At 47.6% G+C, this 24,275-nt stretch overlaps 1 protein-coding gene across 6 annotated transcripts in view; it reads left to right on the top strand.

Moving 5' to 3' along the window:
• KDM4A (lysine demethylase 4A) overlaps positions 1–14,642 on the top strand; it is a 28,651-nt gene extending 14,009 nt beyond the window's left edge. For 4 of the 6 annotated variants that reach the window (XM_062580910.1, XM_062580908.1, XM_062580909.1 and 1 more), the window contains 9 exons: positions 2,138–2,342; positions 2,698–2,774; positions 3,488–3,543; positions 4,643–4,751; positions 7,010–7,198; positions 7,903–8,073; positions 8,592–8,711; positions 9,827–9,919; positions 10,953–14,642. In XM_062580910.1, the coding sequence (XP_062436894.1) occupies positions 2,138–2,342; positions 2,698–2,774; positions 3,488–3,543; positions 4,643–4,751; positions 7,010–7,198; positions 7,903–8,073; positions 8,592–8,711; positions 9,827–9,919; positions 10,953–11,093 (1,161 nt within the window). In that variant the 3' untranslated portion in view covers positions 11,094–14,642. Of the gene's footprint in view, positions 1–2,137; positions 2,343–2,697; positions 2,775–3,487; positions 3,544–4,642; positions 4,752–7,009; positions 7,199–7,902; positions 8,074–8,591; positions 8,712–9,826; positions 9,920–10,952 lie in introns of those variants that run through there. The other 2 variants (XR_009959043.1, XM_062580913.1) reach the window with 2 other exon arrangements.
• Positions 14,643–24,275: the final 9,633 nt, after the last annotated feature.

Below are 24,275 nucleotides of genomic sequence, written 5' to 3'. Positions count from 1 at the left end.
TGTCTATTGCTAGCTATCAAAAGCCCAATCAATGTTGCAGTCTTTCCAAGGAATTGTTCCAAGAGAGCATGATTTGGTGAACCTACCTGTATACCCAGCATGCACTGCCTGGGAGTTCTCAAAGATTCACTCAATTGCTCCACAGAACCTTGTGTGTAGAAAGTTCTTTTGCTAGAACCACAAAACAGAGCTTGAATGTTGCTAGAGTTGATTATGAAATCCTATTTCTCTTTTTCAGACTGTTACCTTTTTTTAAGCTTTTTTTCTTTAAACATTTGAAGTCCACTCAAAGCACAAGGTTTTGGGGGATGTGGCAAAGAGGAAGACGTTTTTCTTGTGTATGTGGATGGCATTTATCATAGGTAGAATGCTGACTTCTCTTGGAGTACATTCATATGGACAGTAGCACATGTAAATGTGCTGTAACAAAGTGGAGTGAGTTGTGGAAATGTACAGCTTGGGATGGAGTGCCAAACCTATTTGGCATGTTGAGTAAATGCATAGGCAGGAATCCCACGCTGAACTTCTTGCTGTGCCTGAAGTAGATAATTTTAAGATAGCTTGAATAGCTATCTGATACTATATTCCCACTGCAGCTTACAATTAGTTTGTCCCTTCCCTTCATAAACTAAGCATATTTGATTTGTTTGAGATCGCTGTGTGAGTGTGGTGGTTCTGGAAACATGTTCACCTTAGTTTTGGAAAGAAAAACGTCAAATACTTATTGAGGCTTTACAGTCTATATGGTTTCTAACTTACATGAGCGCTGTTACAGTTCCTTTTTCACTTTAGCATTTCTGCCTGGGAGGAGGTCCTTGTTAGGAGTGGAAATTCTACACAGAAGCTGCATAGTACAGAGGAATGTCATTGGCACTCGCAGCGTGTATAGTTGACAATTTGAGAATAATTCAAATTCTTTTGTCTTTCGGTTGTAAAGGCTGTAAGCTGAAAACTAGCTGTAGGTTTTCAGATGTCTGTCTACACCACACAGCAAAGCAGAAATCGTTCCAAGAACTGAAGTGTAGTTAGTGTCTTCATTACAACTTCAGATAGTATGTAGTAAGTTTGAGAAGTCACTTCAGTGATGTTCAAATAGAAAATTGGCACAAAATGCCAAACAAGTACTTTTTGCTTTTTGTGAAGAAGAGATGATGTCTCGTTTTCTTCTGTTTTATTACAGATCTCCTCAGTCATTTAATCTTGCGTGACATGCAGTACTCTGTTAAATAGATACGTTTTAAGGAATCTGGATAAACAAGATTTCTTGGAAATGTTTCAGTTCAGTTCAAGCTGTGATCCTGTAACAGGGCTTTTTTTCCCCTAGTGTTTGATGCACAGTAGGAGGGACAGCACAGCTTCACTCTACTATAACACTTTGTGCTTATAATACTTTTTTGGAAGTTTAGGCAAGCTACTTTTTGGTGGCCTATAAGGTACAAAGGATAGTTTGACATTTTCTCAAAGAGAAAGATTGGTTTCTGTTTAGCTATTAAGAAAGGTAACTTGAGTGGAAGTATATCTGTGTAAGCTTCGCATGTAATTGATGGTTAGTTTGATGTTGGTTTAGAGTAACAAGTTATAAAAGATTAACCTGAAAGTCTCATAGTCTTTCATTGGGAAGCTACATTTTCAGTCTGCCTATTTTTGAGGAACAAATCAATTTCAAAACCCGCTAGATTTATTCAGAGCTAGACTGTGAAACCAAGCGAGGATTAAAATAGATAAGTATACGTGCAATCATAATCCTCCAGTACTGAGGTAAGATCAATGAGCAGTGTTCGGGGAGATGCAGCAGAGGTGTTTGCCGTGGTGCGTGGAGCAGGCCTGGTGATTCCAGAGGGAACCTTCCATTAAAGGAGTTGCAGTTTAATGCATGTCCTGTGTCCTGCTGCTTATTGGAGGGGGTGCTGTTCACAACTTCTAGCCATTTGAGCAGAGAATAGTTTCATTCTGAAGTTGCAGTAGCTGAGGATTTTGTAAACAAGTTTTATTTTCACCTAACCTGCTAGTTCGTGAATCTTTCAGCACCTTCATTCTTTCTTTGGACTGGAGTTATGTACGTAATAATGGGGAATAAAGTTGATAAGAAGAAGGCTTTTTCTTGTACAACTTGTATTTCCTGTCCATACCTTAATAGGCAGAATGTGGAGGCCACAGTCAAAACTCGGGGGCAGCTCCAAGTGCTGTGGATGGGAAGATCCGAACCAAGCCTCTAATTCCTGAAATGTGCTTTACTACAACTGGCTGCAGCACTGACCTCAATCTCTCAACCCCTTACTTGGAAGAGGATGGAACCAGCGTACTTATCACCTGCAAGAACTGCCATGTCTGTGTTCATGCAAGTGAGTACATCCAGACTTAACTTTAAAATTCTAGTGTTCTCTGTATTCTCTGTAGTAAGTCTGTACAAAATAACAAGCCTCTACAATCTGTTAATCTAAAAATAGACTAAGATCAGCCCTTATCTGAATGGTGAATGCTTGCAGTGCTGGCCTTTGAAATATTTAGCTGGCTACATGGACAACTTGAAGTTCACAGGACCCAACGGCAGGACTCTCTATTCCAACTCTTCTATTAGTTCTGGACACTAGGGGAATGGGTCTGCATTTAAATGGACATTGCTTCACAGAATAGTTTGGATTGGTAGGGACCTCTGGACATCATCTGGTCCAACCCACAGATATGTTTCTGTTCTAGGTTGTTACGGTGTATCCCCTGACAAGGCCACAGAAGATTGGATGTGCTCCAGGTGTACAGAGAATGCCTTAGAAGAGGTAGTTTCTCATAAGATCTTCGTTGGTGAAACTGGTGCATATGGGAATTTGCTACAAAATCTCTTTCCATACTGTTATATTTTTGATTCCCTGTTGTGAAAAGCAGGCAACTTAAAGTTTTAGGAGTCAGTCTCTTCTATTTTGTCATGAAATCCTCTTACCTAGTGCAAAGCTGCTCAGACCAACTGTAGAGACAGTGTCTTGCACAAGCATCAGAATTGCTCCTTTGTTCTTAATATATAGCAGCTGCTATTTCTAGAGTAGCAAGTAACTTCTGTCATGTAACGAGGAAGAGGTGAACACATGAACAAGGCAAGAATAAAACTACTCCTTTGGACATTTGTATAGGCTCTAGATCAGCAGAAGGGGTTAACCTTTTGAATTGCATCTGCTCATGCTTGTTCCAGGTCCGTGTAGACATCCTCAGAGGAGATAAGCTGTTGCATCTGTAAAAGGAACCCACAATGAGCAAATTATTCAAAGTCTTCAGTGACAGGTTTGCTCGCCTCTGATGGCCTTGAAGTCTGTATCCATTCCCTTAAAGGTGGCAGCAGTTGAAGTTGCAAGGCAGAGCTCTGCCAAGTGTTTAGTTCCTTCATGACAATGAAACAAGGTTTTCTTCCTCTGGATGTGCGTTGTGAAGAGGAAGTTTTGTAACAAGTGCACTGCTCTGGACTTCGCTCTTTCAGCTAATGCTTTCTTTCTTGTGACAGGACTGCTGTTTGTGCTCGTTACGAGGAGGAGCGCTGCAGAGAGCCAATGATGACAAGTGAGTGCTCTAGCTTTTATTGGTCTTCAGGGCTTGATGCCTAAGCAGTTAGTTAATTAGCCTAGCAGTTAGTTGTATGCTAGGTTCAATGCCTAAGCAGTTACAGCTAGGATAGTAAAGCAAATGTCTGTATTTGATGTAATGAAGTGACCAGCAACAGCTTTTACACTTAGTGTTATCAGTGGGAGTACATTCAAGCATATGTTCATGGTGTTCACATTGCATGCTGAGACATAGAACAGTCTGTCTCTTCAGATAATGCCTCACTCCCATTCTGGCCACACTAGCTGTTAATTGCTTTGCCTTTTTAAGTACAAAGTGCAGATTTTTTTGATTTGCTTTTCTAAGTACAAAGCACAGAGGTATAATGCACCATATGAAAATAAGGCTCCTGATAAGATAACATTTCTTAAGATCTTCTCACAGATGATTTTGACTTCCCCCAAAATGGGCATGTGGTGGGGGCACAGGACAACTGTAGCATGCAGCAGCACGTTTTCCGGTTCAGTGTTACTTTGCAGCAAGTATACTGTGCAGCATGCCTGTCCAATGTCCCTCTTTGATGTAATAGATTGTCTGAAGTTACCTGATGCAAAATACATTGGTAGAGGCTTGTAACACCGTGAGGTAAGGTATGGAAACTTGGCCTGCAAATTTTTTAGAAAGCTTATGGAGCCTTCAACTCCTTAGTCATAGTCTTGAAACTAATTCAGTAGCTAATGAACAGTTACTGTCTGACAGGTTTGTGGGGGAATAAGTATATCAGGCATGCTTTTGTGATGCACGTATGCAGCTGGCAGAAGTCGCAGTAAACTGCTCTTCTGTTAAAGCTGCTAGTAATAGCTTGAAATAATGAAGTATATTTTGTTGTTGTTTAGTTTTGCCCCACTTAGGCTCCATTGCTAGTAGTAGGAAGGAAGATTACACTGCTGGTTCTCAGCCTCTGTGTACTGAAGCAGAGACTGTTCATCTTGGTCTGTTTATGTGGCGAGCTTCACCAGAACTGTATTTACTTAAAATGCAGAAACATTTTCTGGCACAGTGTGAATTTTTTTTTCTTTTTTCCTTCCCCCCCCCCCCCCCCCTTCTGTCCTGGTAGATGGGTTCACGTGATGTGTGCTGTAGCTGTATTGGAGGCAAAATTTGTGAACATTGCAGAGCGCAGTCCTGTAGATGTTGGCAAAATCCCCTTGCAACGTTTCAGACTGGTAAGGAACACCTGTGCTTTGCTTTGACTTTTGTTGATTCTACTAATTCTGTGAGCCTTTCTCCTGAAGGAGAGAATATACTGTATATATGAGAGAATATACTTTTTTTTTTTTTTTTTTTTTTTTTTTTTTTTTTTTTTTTTGGTACAATGGATGTCAGAGAAAATGCAAATGCTGTTGTTAGGAAGATACCTGGTTGACCCAGTTACTGATTCTCCCTAAAGCTTCACCTTAATTTTTTGCATTTATCTGAGTAGTGTACCAGTTCTGGATTTAAGCAACTCTTGAAATCTGTGTTGTATCTTACTACAATTTCACTAGCTGTTAGAAATGTTTATGGCAATGACTCTTATGTATCTTATGCATGTGGGCATCTTCAAATACTTTCAAAAACGTGGACCAGAACTCTCTCTTCCATCCTGAATTCAAAGAAGCTGCTACTTTATTTGGAATTTTACTGTAATTAACTATTTGTATATCATGCCTCCTGTTAACCAATTCAATGGCCTTAGTAGATAAGATAATGCTTTACAAGGCCTTCTTTTTCCCCAGGTATATTCAATACTGTAGATTCTAGCTGATAATTGCAGTAGCGGCTTTATTCTGTGGAAATCAAAAAAGCAACTGTGAGAAAGAGGCTGGACTCCCACTTTTCACTGTTTGCTTCCTCTTTCCTAGTTTAAACTGTTCTAGTTTACATGAAAATAGAGTTAGTTTTAACCTGCAGAAGCTTTCTGAGAGAAAAATAACTGTTTAAATCTGTAATCTTTGATCTATGAGCAGTACTCTTGAAAATTTAGTATGTCTCACTCAGTATCCTGACTCAAGGAATGGACAAAAATGAGCACTTAGGGAAAAGTAAAAAGAGGGCAAGCATAATACATCTCACTCTTTTGTCCCCAGCAATTTCCAGCTCAGGAGGTTTCCGGGACCTGTTAGAGTTTATCTGTTTTGTAGCCTCCAGTCCCTGGAATCTTCTTGAGCCTAAGTAAACTTCTTGCATCCATTTAAGCTTTTGCAAGCAGTTTCATACGCCTGTTACTTTGTGTTTGAGGAACTGCCTCATTCTGCTTTTTCTGGGCCCCCACCAGTTTCTTGCTATTTCTTATGTTAGAATAAAAAGTGAACCTCTCCAGGCCATTCAGAATTTGGTAGACTTCACTTAGCACTCCAGCCCCAATTCGTCTCCATTTCAGACTGAAGAGCTTCATCTACTCAGGTTTCTTTTATGGAAAATGCAGTTGTTCTTGTTGCTGTTCTCTGAACCTTTCTGTGTTCTAGTATACATTCATTCAGATGATCAGCCCATTAGTGGGCACAGTGTTCAGTGTGCGACAAGCTCGATTTTTGAAAAACTGTGTAATGGTGATCTCTGTGTTCTTTGTTATTTTCTAAATCTGACTATTTGTCCTACTTTATTGACTGCTGTTGAACACTGAGATGCTTCAGGGTATGTGAGACATTTGTATAATGGGTGAATGTCTTCAGTAAGAAAATATATAACTATTCTGAAAACACAGTATTGAGGGCAAAATACTTTTAACTGCTTTGCAAATACTAATGCATCACAGATAGTATCCGTTTCCTATAACATGCCTGGCCATGCCTGACCCAAGTGTAATTGGGTCCCTGGTAGTAAAACAGACAGCAGGCATTTGAATGCACACTAAGTCACTGGGAAAGCAATGTAATGGAGTCATGACGTATGCACAGAACAATGTGGTCACAGAATTCTGTGATGCATCCCTTGGGCTCTTCCTGGCATGTAAGCTCTGAGAAGATAGCCTTCTCCAAAGAGATGGATCTCTTTCTGGGCAGAGTGACAGAATTTTAACCTATGCAAGCCTGACTGTTTTTTCCATTTTTGTCTCTGGATCAAGGAAATTCTTTGCCCCTGATGCTAATCTTGTTGCTTGTCATTGTGTAACTTAATAACCAGGTGCTGAAAGACCCTTGAGCATGGCAGACTGACTTAATTCAAGGTCTCCTGTTACTAGACTCCTGGGGTTGCATGCTTTGTGCATTTTGAGCTGGTAGATCTTTAACATATATTTTCGTTTGAAGGGATTACTTTAAGTTTATGAATCCTTGCCTTGCCTTAAATTAGAATTAAGTCTTATGCATCTTTTAATCAACTCCCTGCATGAATGGCACAGTATCAGCAACTTAGAAACCAGCTTAGAAACAGGAACCAGCTAGTTTTTTTGCGCAGTGTGAATATTAATGCCAACCAGTAACCTCTAGTTTCCCATCCACAGAAGTGCATCTTCTGCAAGAAGCGGAGAAAGAGAATCGCAGGTTGCTGCGTACAGTGCTCCCATGGTCGGTGTCCCACGTCCTTTCACGTCAGCTGTGCCCAAGCAGCAGGAGTCATGATGCAGCCTGATGACTGGCCATTTGTTGTCTTCATTACTTGCTTCAGACATAAGATTCCATCTCAGGCAGAGGTGAGTAGGTGTGTGACTCCCAGCATTTAAGTTAGAATTTCCCGGAGTAACTGAAATCTTTAGATTGTGAAATTCTTTTAAAACTCTATTGAAGGCTTGACTCTCTCTATGTTCAGCATAATCTAATAATATTGGTCTTGAATTCTAACCTCAGCTTTGCTACTGCTCTGAGAGATCTTGGACAGGTTCTTTGTATTTTGGTTTGCAGCACAGCAGGACTGTTGAGTGCTACTTTCCTCTTGCAGCAGTTGTAATGAGTGTTTTTATGTAGAGATATTTGATACAAGATTATGCAGGAGTTAGTTCTGGGACTCCAGCGGGCTGCATATGTTGTCATGGACTTTCATGCTTAGGTGATTGCTGAGTTTATAATGTTCTTATGTAGCCCTTTTAGCCATCAAAACCACAACAGTCCATTAGAAAGTATTTATTTTAAAGGCCTCAAGTTGCTCTGAAGAGTGAGAGCTTAATTTGCTAAGTAGTGTCCCTTAGGACTGGACAGCTGCAGCTGATAGATGGAGTTTTAAGCATTTGAAATACCAGAGGCAGAACTTCTCTAAAAATGCTGTTGATGGAGTCTGGGTACAGTTATTCATTCACTCTGAGCTAAAATTCTTTCCCTCTTTGTCTGCCAACAGTGGAACTGTATGCCTCAACATGTTCTTTATCATGTCCTTATGAAACAAGTGCTTTTCTTTTCTCAGCGAGCCAAGGCTGCACTCCAGGATCTGTCACCTGGACAAGTAGTCATCAGCAAGCACAAGAATGGTCGTTTCTATCAATGTGAAGTGGTCAGTCTTGCAAAGGAGACTTTCTACGAGGTGAACTTCGATGATGGCTCCTTCAGTGATAACCTGTATCCAGAGGATATTGTGGTATGTTATGCAGTGGGAGTCTGGCTCCAGTAGAGGGTGCGAGTGAATTCCTCCTGCTGTAGAGCAGCCACATTAGGAGAATTAGTAAGTGTTCCAACCCAGGGTTGTGTTGCAGCTGTGGTGTGCTGCAAGCCAGCTCTGCGGGAGTAATGTGAGACTGATATAGGTTAACTGAGGGTAAATAGGAGGAGAATTGCACAGGTGTAACGGAGGGTGCAGCTGATCTTTGCCTACTTAACAGTGATAAGTGAGAAAGAAAACTTATTGGTAACTTTCATACTGTTCCTGTGTGAAGTGCTTTGAAGGTATGCCCACCCTCAGAATTTAAAAGCAGGTGACACAAATAGATGTTTCTCAACTTGTTTCTCAGTCATTAGAATAGAATAATTGTTGGGACATTGTGTGATGTGTTTCCTACAGGTGGGATAGATCCCCCCTCCTTGATTTGCTTGTCCTTCATGTAAGGAAGCTGCTGACCCTTACTTCTTGTCTCCCAATTTCTTCCTTTTTGCTGTCAGAGTCGAGACTGTCTTCAGTTAGGTCCTCCTGCTGAAGGTGAAGTTGTGCAGGTGAGATGGACAGATGGACAAGTTTATGGAGCCAAGTTTGTTGCATCACATGCCATCCAGATGTACCAGGTACAGAACTGATAATCCTTTTCCCTGCCTTTTGCAGTAATTTCATCTTTCTAAGTTGCCTGAGGACTCTAGGCCTTTGCTTCTGGTCTGCTTAGAAGACCTTTGGGGACTTGCTGCATCAGGATTATTGTAGTCTTTTGTCCCAAGCCTTGCTATTTGCCTTCAAAGTTGAATTGAGATTAGTAGTTCTTTGGAAGTATAAGCATCGCACAGGAGAGAATTCCTGCAGCAATGAGAATTACATCCTTTACCTTGGAAGGGACATATCATGGAGCAGCATGGTGCAGAAGACCCTGGCTGACTGGCAGTTTATGTAATCATATACACGCAGACACTTGCCATCACCACGTTGCCTTGGCTAACTTCTCTCTGAGGCCTTTTACACTAAATAAGAAGCAACAAGCAGCTCTTGTTTAAAAACTGAGTAATACTTGCATTTAATTGTTCTGTACAGTTAATCTGTCTTTCACCTTTCCTGACTTTGAGCCCTGCAGGTGTTTGGAAATTCAGGGTTCACAATGAGCTGATCATGTGAACAGGGCTGTTCTCAAATCCAGTGTTTAACTGTGACCTTACTACAGTTCTGCCTGAGAGAAGGCAATCCAGTGTTTTCAGCAGTGCCAGATGCTGGTAACACTTACACAAGTTAACAGCAAAGTGTTTGCAGCTCTACTTAATCTGGCTTTCTACTTTTAAGTGTCAGCTTCTGAAAACCGCTAGTCTTTACTTCAGCAGACTCAGTTTCTGTAGTTTAAACTAAAGGATATTTTTTCTGCTTAGTCAGAATACATTGTGCTTTGTACACTTCCAAAGGGGTGAATGTTGCAGCACAATTAAATTGACCAGCCAGGAAAGGCCCAGAAAAAACTGGCTTATCAAATGTTTGAAAGAATCCCAAAACTTGCTTGGCTTCTTTCACTGCCAAGGAATTGGCAAGGTTTTGGTTAAAGTTTGTTGCAGTATATATACCTGCGTATGTGTCTTATAAAGCCCAAATGGTAGAAGATGATTTCAGGAGAGGCCTCTACAGGGAGGAGAAAGGCAAACCTTGGGTAGCAGTGGACAAGGTTTAATTTCGGAGACTATTGTCAGAACAAAATTTGTTTCTCTGACAGGTGGAGTTTGAAGATGGATCACAGTTGATGGTGAAAAGGGATGATGTGTACACTCTTGAAGAGGAGCTTCCTAAGAGAGTCAAATCAAGGCTGGTAGGTAAAGCGGGTGCAAACATCTCCTAAATAAGTTCATCCTAATGTAGTTTGTCCTCGGATAGCAACTGGTGTATACCACAGCAAAGGATTGCAATTTGATACTCTGTGCACATCTTTTTGAAGCTCAGTATTAGATCAGGTTACAAAAGTAAAGTTATTTTTCACCCTGAAAGACTTCATTCGCCTGCAAAGACTGGGGTGTGTAGCTCTTGCCATGGAGTTGCTGTTCAGGACAGTACTTGTCACTGCCCCATCCTGCAGTTGCTTACCTTATCCTTTACTCCGAAAAGCTCCTTACAGGGTGGCATTAATGGAGCTGGTCATCTTTAAATAGTAAAGTAATTTAGGTAGGAAAGAACTGCTGTGGGTTTCTAGTCTAATCCCCTGCTCAAAGCAGGGCTATCTTTGAAAGTTGGATGGAGCTACTCAGGGCCTTATCCAGTCAAGTTTTGCTTGTCTGCAAGGATGGAAGTCCCACAAGCTGTCTAGGTCCGTCTTCAAGTGCTTTATGCATCTTGTTATGGAATATGTAACTATGGACAGCATGCCAGGTATCTTGCTTTACCAGGTGATCCTTTACACCATAAGGCAAAGCCTGTGTGCAGGCGCACAGAATATTGCAGGTTTAAGAAAAGTGTTTCAGAGTGGACTTCTGCGCCGGGGGGTTTAAACCTGTCTGCTCCATAAGGCCCAGAATGTGCTAGAGTACTTTTGAATGTTCAAACAGGTCAGTGCATTTATTCCTTTAAGAAAATGACTGAGAACATTTATTAGCTACTCAGCTAAAATTGAAACGTGTAATCCTTAAGGTCTGTGACTACAGTTCACTTAAACTTGTCCCCAGACTTTTGTATCTAGTTTTTTAAGATGTTTCTCTTCCTTTGGGGTGCAGAAACCCAGAAGGTCAGTTTTTGAAGAAGGCTGAGTGTGCCCAAGCACTCCAAACTGATCCTTTCTTTCACACATTGGGAGGATGTGGGAGTAGGGATTTGGTCTGTGTTCTAGTGAATAATTCTACTTTTCCTCTTAGTCAATAGCTTCAGATATGCGCTTCACAGAGATCTTTGCAGAGAAGGAGGTCAGACAAGAGAGGAAGAGACAAAGAGTGATCAATTCACGCTACCGGGAAGATTACATTGAGCCTGCGTTGTACCGGGCTATCATGGAGTAAGCACTGCCTGTGGCAGAGGAAGAAGATGCCCACATCCCCAAGGATTTAAATGCTCCAGTACAACAGGCCATATTTGGATGCTTCAAATCCAGGGTGTTTTTGTTTTGTTTTTTTTTTAAGGAAGCTAAAAAGCTGATGCTCTGCAGTAGCTGAAAGCCAGCTGTTGGATAGTGAAACAGATCCCGTTTGCTGAAGCTGATGCCTGCAGGCTCCTGGTCTGAAGTTGGGTCCTCACTGAATAAGCCAGCTTGGGGGTGCTGCTTTCATCTCGTCAAGCAGTCTTGCTTTTTTTTTTTTTTTAATTAGAGACGATTTTGACAGGTGGCAAACTCTTCTGGGAGTTGTAGCCAGGAATCTTGGCAGCTGCAGAGTAGTACAAAATGTATTGTTTTAATTGAATAATGTTCCTGATTTGGGGAGTCTCCCTGGTGGCCACACCTGGGCTTGAGCAGGCAGTATTACTGGTGCTTGACATTGAACCTCTTTTTATATTTATATCCATCTTTTTGTCTCAAGCAGCTTTAGCCTCTTGTTTCTCAGCACCTCCTCTCTGAGGCTTGAGCTGTGGGCTGTTCAGGTCCAAGCAGACAGGAGGTGCTTGTATGAACAGGTGAAATGTGAAATTGAATCCTATTGGACAAATTATTTAACCCTCCATAATACTTTTGTTCTGATACTTGTTTTGACTTACTCATAATTTTAACTGTAACAGTATGTGCCTCAGTACCAACAAAATCTGTCTCAAGCCCTGTGCAGTGCAGCTTTCTAACAAGAATACACATTCAGCTCCCAAAGAGTTTCTTTCTAGGTTTTCCCCCCACTAGGGCAATAATGACCAAAAGGACAGAGTCCTAACTTCCCTCCTTGAGATCTAAGCATCACAGTATTGGGTATGACAGGGCAGCAGTATTTGAAGCAGCATGGCACCTCTTCTGTAGCAGCCCTTTGTATGGCCACAGGCTTTTGCTTATAACAGTTAGATCTGGCTCAGAGAGGTACAGCATGCACTGAACTGTATGTATTACTGAAAGACTGCGTAATGCCCTTCTGAAGCAGGAGTGCTGCCATGTTGCTGTCTGGCAAAGGTTACTGCAGTGTTTTTATAGAGAGTGAGTAAGTAGGGCACATCTCAGTCATGCTGGAGAGAATTTCCTATCCCAGCAATAGGAAGCTGAATTAAGTTGGGTGGTAGGTATATCCTGAAGATGTGTTAACTTGCTCCTGTTAGTTTAAGCATTATCACAGTGCAGCAAGAGCTATGTAAACATGTGTTCCTTCCCATTCCTTAGGAAAGGGATTTTAGGCCATGGAGCAAGTTGGCTGCCTTCCTTTGCATGAAATGACTGGGTGATTTTCCTGCTGGAGGAAGAAAAAGGTTACGTTTTCTCCAAAAGCAGTTTGAGAGGAGAATCTTGTAGTGAAACAGACCTAGTGCATCCCTGCTCTACAGGGACATGGCAATGTGTCTGCAAAATCTGGATTTGTAAGTTTTTTTCCTTTGTTACATAAGAACGCTATAAACCAAACTATTCTGAAACCCCAGAGCATCAGTTTGTGATTAGCAATAAAATGTAGTATTGTGTAGTGATACAACTCTTGATCAGAAAAGTAATAAACTACAACTTTTTTTAAAAAAAAACTCACTTATCCCTACATTTTTATAGGATCAGGAGGCTGATATGCGTAGCGAAGATTTGCACAACTGCTGTTTTGCATAGAGGTTTTTCTGTACAAGGTTTGTGGCAGAATACCTTATTCATCAGTATTGGAAGACTTGAGATTCTTGAAGGGGATAGTGGCTTTCTTTTGTATATTTTCCCGTATCCAAAATTCCTGGTTGCTCTCAGGGTATTAGATCATTTTCTAATGGTTGAAGTAGTTTATTTGATAAAACTAGGATCTGGGAAAGCCAGAGCTTAGTAGCCGCAAGTGCTCAGCCTAAGCAATGAGAACAGAACTGCACTTTCTCTTAGTCTGTGTGTAAGCCTCTCTGGAGTGTTCTACTGTTAGCAAATGTGAAGAAAAGCTTGCAGTGTCTGCACAAATTTGCCTCTCTTCTTTCAGCGTACTTAGGCTGAACACTAACCTGCGTATTACTGAAAAACAGTCTTTGCATCATCTCCTGTTTTCCCTCCAGGGAGAAAAGTTGTTGGTGTTCAGACTTTCTTGACAGACTACTATATAACTTAAATGGACTGTTCCCTCTGAAGTGCTTGTGCTACAAACAACTGGCTATAAACAGCATCATCCTGAAATGATGACCTAGTGCAAAGCAGCTGAATTTGTTTGAAAAGTTTCAGCTGCAGCAGGTTTTGCTGCCCACCTCTTAACAGAACTGATGTGGGTTTTGATTTTTTCCTTCCCCTCCAAGAGTGTCTGTGCCTGGTATTTGTTTTCGAACAGGAGCTTTGTTCTGCTGCGTTTTCTGCAGACTCCAGGCTCATGCTCTTGTCAGTTGGCTGCACTGTATTGGAAATGGCTGCTATCCTGCTGCACTCGAAGACAAAGGACCTTCCCAATTTGCTTGTCAGTTCTTGTGCCACACAATTTAAATGTGAATATACTTCATCCCAGTGCAGTGATGGAACTGCATATTGGCTTATATCCATGAACTTAAAACAAAATTGGAGACCCTGGCTTTGGGATCTGTAGTATTAGTGTATAGTGTTTGGTAAGTAGACTTAAAAAAATCATGGGATTTATGGCTTGAGGTGTTAAAACAGTGAGCAGATACCTCAAAGATACATATGCTTTGAATTATCCAGACTTGCAGAACTTGACTGATTGCAGTTTTCTTCGGTAGTTTGTGTTGGGAAGTGTATTTATTCCTGTTACAGAATCATTCCAGTGAGGGGACAGTGCTGCTGGAGTATGAACTGGGCAGGTGTTTCTTGAATGCGTTCATTAGAAGGTCATGCTCAATGCACCCTGCGGGAACTCTGCTGGCCGCTTGTTAGATCCATTGCATGTGATGTTGCAGGCAACAGACTTCCTCACCTCACTTTTCATGAAATTTCTATTTGTGGCTGGTTCAAGTTGGACCCATAAAAGGCATTTTTATTATAAACAAATAGTGGCCTGCCCTCAATTCAGGGTGAGGTTGGCAAGCTAGTGATTACTTTTTATAAGATTTAAAAAGGAGACTATCTTCTTTGTAAAGCACCTGATTGCAGTAATGTTTCTGCCTGTGGCTGGGCTTCTAGGAGACCTCTTGTTCCATCAGCAGACCCCTCAGATGACCAGAGACAGTACCTTCAGTAATAGAATCTATTTGCTTTGTTCCTTTTCTCTCTCCCCAGTTTTTTGAGTTGGGGTTGAACTGTTTCTGCGCTGTTTGAGGAGTGTGGCCCGTCAACTGATCACCTATTCCAAAGCTTTCATGCATCTCTGCTCTTCCATTTTCTAACTGGGCTCCTGCTGTCTGACATACCTGCAGTTGTGCGGTTTTTTCATTTTTTTAATGCAAACGTGGGATGAAAACAAGACTCTGGTAGCCTGTATATTGTTTTCAGTTTGATCAAGTAATAAATCTAATTTCAAAACAGACAATCTATAGACTAATTTCAGATCTGCAAAAATGTAACTTGGAAATTTTCATTGTGCTTCTGATTTTTCTGTTAGCATTTTTTCTCCTGATAATCATGTCCTTAATGCTTATCCAGTAAGTTCTTAGGTGTCTTTCAGAGAGGCTGAGTAGTGTTCTGTTATTTAAGGACTCAGTCTGGTGTAGCTGTTAAACTAGAACAAGGGCAGAGATGCAGATTCAGCCTTCCTAATTGAAGTACAGATCTGAGACACCTGCAGAAAGAGCTGAGTTGCCTTAAGCAGCTTCTGTTGAGAGGCAGCAGTAGTGCCAGAGGAGGAGTCATCAGAAAATCGTTCTGGAGCCAGAGTTACATAGCTCTGCTCTTTACTTTGGTGTTTACTCTTGAATTTCACAGTGCTGGTTGAGACTTGCTGAACTGGCAGTCAGGGAAAGGAGATTCATCTACTTTAGCTAATAGATTTTTGTTCCTGATATGTAGAATGACCTTGAGAAAATAGCTTATTCATTATTTTATTACTTCAGCCCATATCTTTGGTGCCTAGAGTGCTAGATATTCATGGAGCCAGCTTTTCGAGTTGCAGAGCCTTTGTTAAAATATCCTTTCTCCTATCAAATTAGTAGACATTGCAGGAAGCTTCCCATGTGTGTACACGCTTCAGGATACGTGCTATTTTAGATACGACACAAACAACATGGAGGATTACTAAGTTGCCAAAATAAGCCTTTTTCCTATTTCACAATGATCATTCTTCGTTTCTTCTCATTGCTTTTAGAGCAACTTTAGATCTCTCCCTCAGATCAGTGAAGAGAGCAACGCTTCCAAGTGGGATAAGTGTGGTGTTATCGGGCTCTAGCAATGAGGATAGCTAAGGATGTGTATCTAGGTTTCCTTTGACCTCACTAGAATGGTCTTTAGAAGAATGGGAAGCATTCACCTGATTGCTGTCTTCGAGGAACCCACAGCAGATTCATACAAGATTTTTTTTCCCCAGTCTCTTTGCTGCAGCGTGAATAATACGACAATGCTGAAGGTCAAAAGTGTTCTGGCAGCACCTGGAGAAAGAAAATATGTGGAATGGTACTAGAAAATGATTTAAATGATGCTTGTATGTTAATTTGTAGACTAATAAGAGTGAGGGTGAAAAAGCCTGAAAAGAGGTCCTTAGACCATAATTTTGCATTTAGACAGAAGAGTCCTAATTTTTGTGAATGGTTCTATTGGACTTTGAACACCTGCTGAACATGGTACAAGAGAGGAATGAAATGGGCCTGCTGGCTGGGCTCTTTCCCCTTACCTGCTGGGAGAGTTAGTCCTGTGTATGTTGCTGCACCGTGCACAACAGATGCCTGTTGTGCGCCCAATATCGCAGTAGTTCTTCTCTTGCCTTTGTCCAAACTGTTCGCTGAAGGAGGAACTGCCCACTCACTGGCTGTAGTGAAGGCAGACGGCTTGCATGCTTGGATATATCCATACTCAAGTTGGAGTGCTCCATACAGAGCAGGAGAAAACTGTCTTTGCACAGAGTTTGTGCAAAGTTTTGAGTTGTTAGAGTTTGTCAGCTTGTCACATGTCCAAATAGGACCTGTGTGTGCACTGTGATACGTTGTATGCAGGTATACTATAGACTGAAGCAGGCTACTTCAAGAAGTTTAATGAATCAAGTCCACAATCTTGCTGAAATTAGGGAGGCAGGATGTATGTGGTACTTGTGGACCTCTGGAGAAGCCTGAGGCATGGGAGGTAGATGGTTGTATGTACATATGAATTAACATGCTTGGACTCTGATTCCCTGGTTATTTACTTGAAATGCTGCTGCTGTTGAGCACAGTATCCCTGCACATTCGAGTTAATGTTAGTGTCCATCCTTGCAACTGCATCCAGCAGTTAACTTGGATGTCATCATTACTGATGGCCAGAAGTGGTTTAAACAAAAAACTGGGGAGAATCTCTACCTTTGGTGTAGGTGGTAGGTGCTGACTGGCTGAAGGTCGTGTGTGCAGGGTAACTATTAACTTCTAGCCACCTTGGTGGTAAATGGGAGTAGCCCACGGTGCTGGTCTGATGCTGGAGCTGGGGGTACAGGATCATTCTGCTTGAAGAAGCGAAGTTAGAGACTAGTAGAAACTGCACAGGTTGGCTGAGGACCCCTTCTGATTGAGCTCTTTCTGCGAGTGGTGGGTAACTACCAGGGCTGCTTGGCTCTGCAGCAGAGGCACAGCTTTTGCTTGTCTGGCCAGGCAGAGCCTGGGGCAGGATGAAGGAAGCAGTTGTACTGGCAGCCAAAGAAGGTTCTGCGGTGAGTCTTCTCTGCCTTCCCTGTTTCCAGATGGGTAGATGTTTCCAAGCATCATTTAACAGCTGGTGTCCAAGGGGACTGGCAGGGGAGTTAATACTCTTAATTATGCCTTTTTCCCGGTGTATGCAGGGGGGTAACACAGGGCATCCTACTTGGACCCTCAGCCCTTCTGGCAATACGGCTGGGGCCCGTCCTCCTCTTTCTCACTGCCCTCAGGCAGTGGCTCTTCTTGGATCCCCGTGTGACAAGGGGTTTGCAGCACTGTTCTGGGCTGGGGAGGCCCTGATGAGGGCCCTTAGCCTTGTGAAGAGCCTGGCAAGGGAAAAGGGACGGAAAAACAGACCTCGGCTTTTCTCCCTCCCCAGCCGGAGAGGCTGTGCGGCTGCCAAGGGCTGTGCGGCAGGGAGAAGAAAGGCTGCCTTCATGGGAGCTGTGTGGCTTTGAGCTTCTGGGCGGGGAGCCAGGCACGTCAGCACCTGATGGGCCAGCTGAAGAAGTGCTTCTCTCTCCTCAGTTTGTCCAGCCTAGCCCCAGGGCGTCTGCAGAGAAGTCAAGCGGCACTAAGGAATCCTAGCGGAGTGGAGTCTTTCCTAGCCTGCTTGTGCCTCTCTTCTGGCCCAGCCTCTTGCCTACGTGGGTCACATCTTCAGTGTCAGTGTGCCGGGGATAACCTTTCCCCAGGAGCCTGACCTGTGCATCGCTGCCCCTGGGCCGGGCCCTGGACCGTGCTGTCTCAGGCAGCTGTCCTCGGGGCCCTCCTGTCTGCCCATGCCCCCAGCCTCCCCCGGTTTGTGGGGGAGCATGGACAGTTCCCAGTGAGAGGTGCAGGGCTGAGGGGGAATCCCGAGGGACCAGAGCTGCCCTTGCCTCCTGCAGCAGATCCCCACCCCTGCCTGGATCCTTCCGGGAATGCTGGACAGAAGAGCCCTTGTGCAGCGATTCCGGGGAGGTGCCTGGTGCAGAGACTGTTTGCTTTTCTCTGTGGGGCAAACAAATGGCAGGCTGCAGCTGGGCCCTGTCTAGCACCTGAGAGGTGTTTGCTTCTCACCTCTTCTGGAGCCCTAAGAAGCAGGCAAGGTCCCCTGGGCTGGCAGCGCGCTGCGTTCTGCTCCCTGGGCTGCTCTGCTCTGGCCATGGGAGCTCCCAAGGCTCCCTGGTGCATGGAGGGGTTGTGACAGATGGTTCCTCTCGCAGAGCCTGGCACCAGGTAATGTCTGGCAGGAAAGAGCTCGCAGTCTGGTGCCCAGCCCAGCTGAGGGCCCCCATGGGTGTTGAGGTGCTGGGTGCATGCGCATGCTCAGCAGCAGCAATACGGAGAGAAGCCTGTGAATGTGCCTCAGTTTAGATAACTAAAGCGTGCAAAATGCACCCCTGAGGAGAGCGAGAAGGGGTCTGGGCCGGGCAAGACAGTGAGATCTTGTGCTCAGTGCCCCTTTGCTTTGGGAGGGGGTTGGGCTGGCGTTATGCTGACTCGCTCTGGAGTGAGAAAGAAGAGATGGCTGCAGAGGGAAGACTGAGCTGCTGGTAGCACTCGGGACACAGCACCTCGGTTCGAGGACAGCTCAGACCACAGCTAGCTGAACAGCTTGGGGGGGGGGGGGAATGTGTCAGCTCCCGCATGTCCTGTGCTCCGAGTCCACACGTAGAACTGTCCCCGGAGACTTGCATCAGCCCGTGCTGCAGCAGGGCGTTACGTGGAGGGGGGCTTGCCCGGACACGGTGTGCCAGGCCTCGAGCTCAGACTTCCTCCTGGGCTGCCAGCGCTGCATCTCGGCAGCCCTGGGTGCCGGGAGCTGGGAGCTATTTTGAGAGCAGCTGTGGGCCAGAGGAAGCAATGGCTGGGTCTGGTGCCGCCGCCGGCAGCGGCGGGGCTGTCGGGGCGTCTGCGCTGCTGGATAACCTGGCTGGGTAGGACGCCTCCCCAGCGAGCCCCGCCAGCTCGGTGAGCGCTTCCAGGGCAGCGCCGAGCGCGAGCTGCATCTGAGGCAGGGCGCAGACGCCAGGCAGCGGGGCTGGAAGCCAGCGCGTCCCCTGGAAACGGTGCGTGAGAGGCTCGAAGCGTCGTCGGCTCCGCTCCCCAGGCGCCTCGGAGGCAGCCTGAGGCAGGGCCCGCTGCGCGGCCAAGGCGTGCGGTAACTGCGGCTGCTGCTCGTCTCTGCCCCTGCAAACCCAGCTCGGGGCAGGGCGGAGAGCGCCCGAGGGAGCGCTGGTGGGGGAGCCGCGGGAAGGACTCCCCGCTGCCCTGCGGCACCCTGCATTGCCGGGGTGCCACCCTGTGCAAGCCGAGCCCCGCTGCAGCGTTTTTCGTGCGCACGGAGCCCGGCAGAGCCCGGACCCGGCGGGGCGGGCGCCCTGCTGGGAGCATCGCAGCCGTGCGGGGACGCGGTCGGTGCCTCTGCGTCGCTGCCGCTCTGACGGGGCTCTGCCTGCCACCCACCTTGCAAGCACTGCTGCTTCCCGAAGCAGCCCTGTCCTGAGCCTCTGGGACCCGCAGCGCCGGGCACGGGCTCTGCCTGCCAGCACCGCGTCTGTACCGGGGCAAGAGGGTCTCTGCTCCGGGCCGGGTTTGTGCTCTTCCTCTGCAACAGCGAGGGCTGTTCCTGCGAGGGCTGGCACAGCCCTTCCGGCTCTTCCCCAGGCCTCCTTTTGCTCCTTTTCCCTCTCAAGTGGGGTTAGCAGATGGGCAACTCTCCCAGGCTCTGCGAGCAGCCGCCTCCCTGTCCTGCCCTGGGGATTTAGGACGTGCAGAGGCAGGAGAGGAGGAGCTGGTGCCTTCGTGCTCTGCAGCTGGGCGTTGCAGAGAGCAGGGCCAGTCCTACTCACCAGACCCAGCTCTCAGCTGTTTGAGGTTTTTTTTTTTTTTCGGTTCTTTGGCTTTTTCCCGTGGCCTCGGCGCTGTGCCTCCCCTCCTGGTCCCTGCTCGGCCCCTTTGCTCTTCCGCTGGGCGGCCCGGTGTCACTCGCTCTTGTGCGCGCAGCGCCGGGAGCTCGGCTGCCTGTGTCCCCTTTGGCACCGCACAGAGCAGAGGGGGCTGAGCAGCCCCCTGTTTCACCAGTGCGAGAGAGTCGCTGCCACGGGCTCCCGGACCCCAAATCCCCTCTCCCCCTCCTGGGTCCCGTGCACCCCACAAAGGACAACGCTCGTGGCGCTGCCCACCTTCCCAGGCCGGGAGCTCTGCTGCACGGCGGCAATCAAGCTGCCGTGCCAGGGTGCTTAACACCCTGCACTCAGCCACGCGTGGAGCAGCGCAGGGATTTCCGAGGCAGCGGCGGTGTCCGAGCATGGCACCCTGCCTCTTGTGCCCAGCGTGGTGCTGTGCCCACGCGGCTGCAGAACGGGCTCAGCCCGGGGCCGCCTGGCAGATAACCACTCTGCCAGAGACTAGCGATTTCCTCCTGCGTAGCAGAGACCGTAGCACAGCTGCCACCAGCCTACTCCCAGGATATTTTTAGGGTTGCCCATGCTGATGAGCAAGAGGTGACAGCCTCGCTCCACATCCGGACCACGAGACGCCTGTCTCGGCCCCGCTCCAGGGCCAGCTGCTCGGGAGGAGCCTGGGCGCCCGGCAAGGTTGCTCAGACCCGCAGCCCGGCCAGGGGTGCAAGGCACAACCGCCCCCGGGGAGCACGAGAAAAAGGAGCGCAGGCTGCAACGGCGTGAGAGGGCTGGGGACCAGAGGAAAAATGAGTGTGCATATACACGTACATGTGTGTGTGTGTATGCACACTTCTGTTTTGAGTGCAGCTTCTAAGACTGGGCAATGCCACAAATGGCCCGCGAACATGGCAGTGAGCATGGGGCGAGGTCTCACTCCTGCTTCCTCCGGGCTCGTGCAGTTTTGCCACTCCTGAGAAATCAGGTGAACAAATGCCCCAGGTTTTGCCGGCTTTGAGCTGGGGGGCATCCCTGGCTTGGGAAGGAGAAGCATCTCGGGTATCTGAGCAGAAATGGTGTTGTGGGACTGAAGCGTGGGTTGCAAAACACAGCGTGTGGCCGCTTGCTGCTGCGGAAACAGGGAGCCCCGTGTGCCCGGGGAGATGTTCTCTTTTGCAGGGCCCAAGGCTCCTGGAAGCCTTACAGAGGAATGGGTCCAAAAGTCTGCCTCTGGGCAGAGCCCTGCGGCTGCCCAGCCCTGGGGAGGGGACGCAGCCCGGAGCGTGGCCAGCTGGTGTTGCCCTGCTGCAGCCGCCGAGGCCTCCGCTCCGAGCTTGCAGGCACGGTGGGCCTGGGCGCTGGGCAAGGTTTCCCTGGAAACAGCCTGCTCTGGAAGCTGTGCAAAGGGCCCCCAGGTTGGAAAGCAATTGCTGCTTCCAAAAGGCAGTTTTTGCGACGTCCCTGGGCTCAGAAACGGCTGAGGTTGTGTTGGTGCCGCTCTCTAGGGTGAGATGCTCAAGGACAAGCAGTGCGGGGAAGGAGGCTGCCCCTCCGCTCGGGCTCATCCATGGCCGGTGCCCCCACGCTGCCAGGGACACCTGGCACGGAGCGGGTGCCCCATGCTGCCGGGGGCACTGGGCCTATGTGTGTGTGTGCACATGCGTGTTGTTGGCTTCTCGTGCAGCCTCGGGTGTGCCGTTCCCACTCATGCACGAGCAGCCCAAGGGCAGGAGCTCGGAGCAGAGCTGCCGGGTCGATCCAGGCTGGGGGGAGACACGAGCCACCTTGCTGGGACTGTCCAGGGCTGGTTGTGGAGGTGGCTCTGCCATGGAGAGAGGGTCCTCGATGCCAGCGGCTCTGCGATTGCCCAGCTCGTGATTTCTGGCTTGCTGTGTGCCATCCCTGCAGCTCCGGGCTGTTCGGTGCTGGTCCCTTTCGGGCTGCCGTGCGGCGCTCTGCACGTGTGCCGTGACCCACCACTGCTGGGAGGTGACAGCGCCAAGCCACGGCCATGTCCTGGGTGCTGGTGAAGGAGAGGAAAAGCCCAATACATCTCATAGTGCCCCACACCTAATTGCCCCCCTCTCCCCTGCGGAGGGGGAGCAGGGCTGGGGCACGCTACTCTGCTGGCTTCACACTGGGGTTTGCTCACTGGTGCCGGCAGCTTGTAGCTGCCGGACCGAAGGTTGACCCCTGTTCGTGTTGCTGTGCAAATAAGAGGCGCTAATCTACCCCATCTCCCGGGAAGTGGTCTGGCAGGGAGGATGTCAGTGGTAATGATGCCTCGCTGCAGTTAACTTCCCCTGCTTCTTGGCAAGACCAAACCCTTGTGGGTCAGCACCCAAAGGTGCTTCCTGTGGGCTGTGCTGGCTCCTTGTTATGTAAAGTGGCTACAGGCACGCACAGGTTGCCCAAAGGCCGAATCTCACACAGGTGCAGAGCTCACAGCTGGCAGCAGAGCCCGAAAGCCCCAACTGCGTCCTGCAACGCAGGGCTCAGCGCGACGCCCGCTCAGACACCCAGCCCCTGCACCGCTGTCCCCGGCTCGTGTGGCCACTCACCCCGGTGGCTCTGCCTTGGGGACCATTCTGCAGCGGCTGGCTCGTCTCTTTTCTCCCCATTCGCGATGGGGAGAAGATGAGCACCAGTCTTGCTGGTGGGTCTCCAAAGCCCCCTGGCACGGGAGCCCGGCGAGGAGGGTTTGGGGAAGGCTCTGGCCACATGTGCCAAGCTGGGTGCAGCCAGCGGCTCTGCAGCACCGGGACGCCCTGGGAGCTGAAGCGGGTTGAAGGAGCATCGCAGAGTATGACCTGCATGAACGTCCCAGCAAAATCAGTGGTTTTATGCCAAATTGTGCAAGAAACGGGGCCAGGAAAGAAGGCATGAAATGACTTGCTGCCCATGGTTTTAGGCACTGTGCTCAGCACGAGCATCCAAACCTGTTACCGTGCTGCAGGAGAGCTGCGGGGCATCACGGCCACCGCGGCGGACGCGCCGGCTCGGCAGGTGTCGGGGGCTGCGGCGGGTCGGACGGGGCTCGCGCGGGTGTCGGCGAGAGGAGCCGGCTGCCCCTGCGCCGTCTCTCCGGGAGCCCGATGCCTGGGCTGTAGGTCCTTTCCCGGGGTGGTGTTGCTGCTCCTCAGGGTTTCCAAGTCCGTTCTGAACTTAGCACGGTTGAACTGGACATCAGGTTGGCTTCGCCGGTGCTGCAGAGAGAGAGGCAAGAGCACTACCCCTCCGCTGGCAAACCCCCTCCGCGCGTCTCTGGATCCCGTCGTCTCCTAGCCGATGCGCTCAGATGCACGCACTTAGCAGCAGCTGTGCGTGGGGATGGCTGTCTCTTTTCTGCCTCTCTTTTTTTTTCTTTATTTCCTTTTTTATCTCTCCCTCCTGCTGCTTTCCGGGAGATCCTCCGTCTCCTGGTACAAGCTGTCCTCCTTGTTCCCAAGTACCTTACTTTGCACCCTGGGCTATTTAAAATGCACCACGGCTTGAGATAATTTTATCAGACGGTTCAGATCATGCCGTAACAGCAAGCAGCCTGTTCGATATTTGTATCATCCACAAATTTAAGCCTTCGTCTTGTCATCCAGATAATTGATTTTAAAAAACTATTAAATGGCACTGGACCAAGGAACAGTCTCTCGGGGTCCATTGGGTCCCCATTTGTTGATGTCTCCCCATTAAAACTTGGCTCACTGACAGACCTCAAAATGTAGCTGTTAATGAATTTAGTTGTTAATCTAACATGAGCCTTATTAATTCTTTATAATACATGTTTTTTAATTAAAAACTGATGTCATTGTTGAACCCCGTGGAAAAGCCCGAGTGCGCTGTCTAGATGCTGCTGCTTTTGTCCGCAGACCTTTTCTTTAGTGCAAAGACAAGGAGGTTTTTAAAACATTTGTGCTCTAGGAAACCACACATGTGATGCCATTTACTGTGTTTTTAGCTTACCAGTGACAAAATCCCAAATCTTAATGCAGGTGTCGCTGCTGTTTCTTTGCACGTTGCTTTGGCTCTTCTTTGAGGCAAAGGCTTACCCTGGCCACCCTCCAGCCCAATATTTGTTAAAAATTAACAAGTGTGGTTCAGAAGGAGCCGCAAGTGCATCATCAAAACGTTGTACTCCTGGCACGGACGTGCCCGTTTTGGGAGCTGCAGCCTCTCCTCGCGCTGCTGCGGTGCAGACGTCCCGCTCCAGCCGCGGGGCTGCGGGAGACGGGATCCCTCCTGCAGCTCCCTTCCAAGGAGGACACAGACAGCGGTTGGAAAGTATCTACCTCCCCCGCGTTGCTGTTTCTGCTCTTTGGGAGGCTTGAAAGGAGCCAGGGCGAAGCCGGGCAGAGCTTTGCCCTCAGGGCAGAGCCCGCAGCTCCCATCCTTGGGCTTGAGGCTGCCAAAGCGAGCAGGACCCCCTGGGGCTCCTGGGGTCATCCCTTGTGTCTGGTCCAGGTTTGTGGC

This window comes from Rhea pennata, chromosome 8 (genome assembly GCF_028389875.1).
Source record: "Rhea pennata isolate bPtePen1 chromosome 8, bPtePen1.pri, whole genome shotgun sequence".
Lineage (NCBI taxonomy): Eukaryota > Metazoa > Chordata > Aves > Rheiformes > Rheidae > Rhea > Rhea pennata.
The sequence above is the reverse complement of the archived record's forward strand: the minus strand, read 5'-3'. Positions and strand labels throughout refer to the sequence as shown.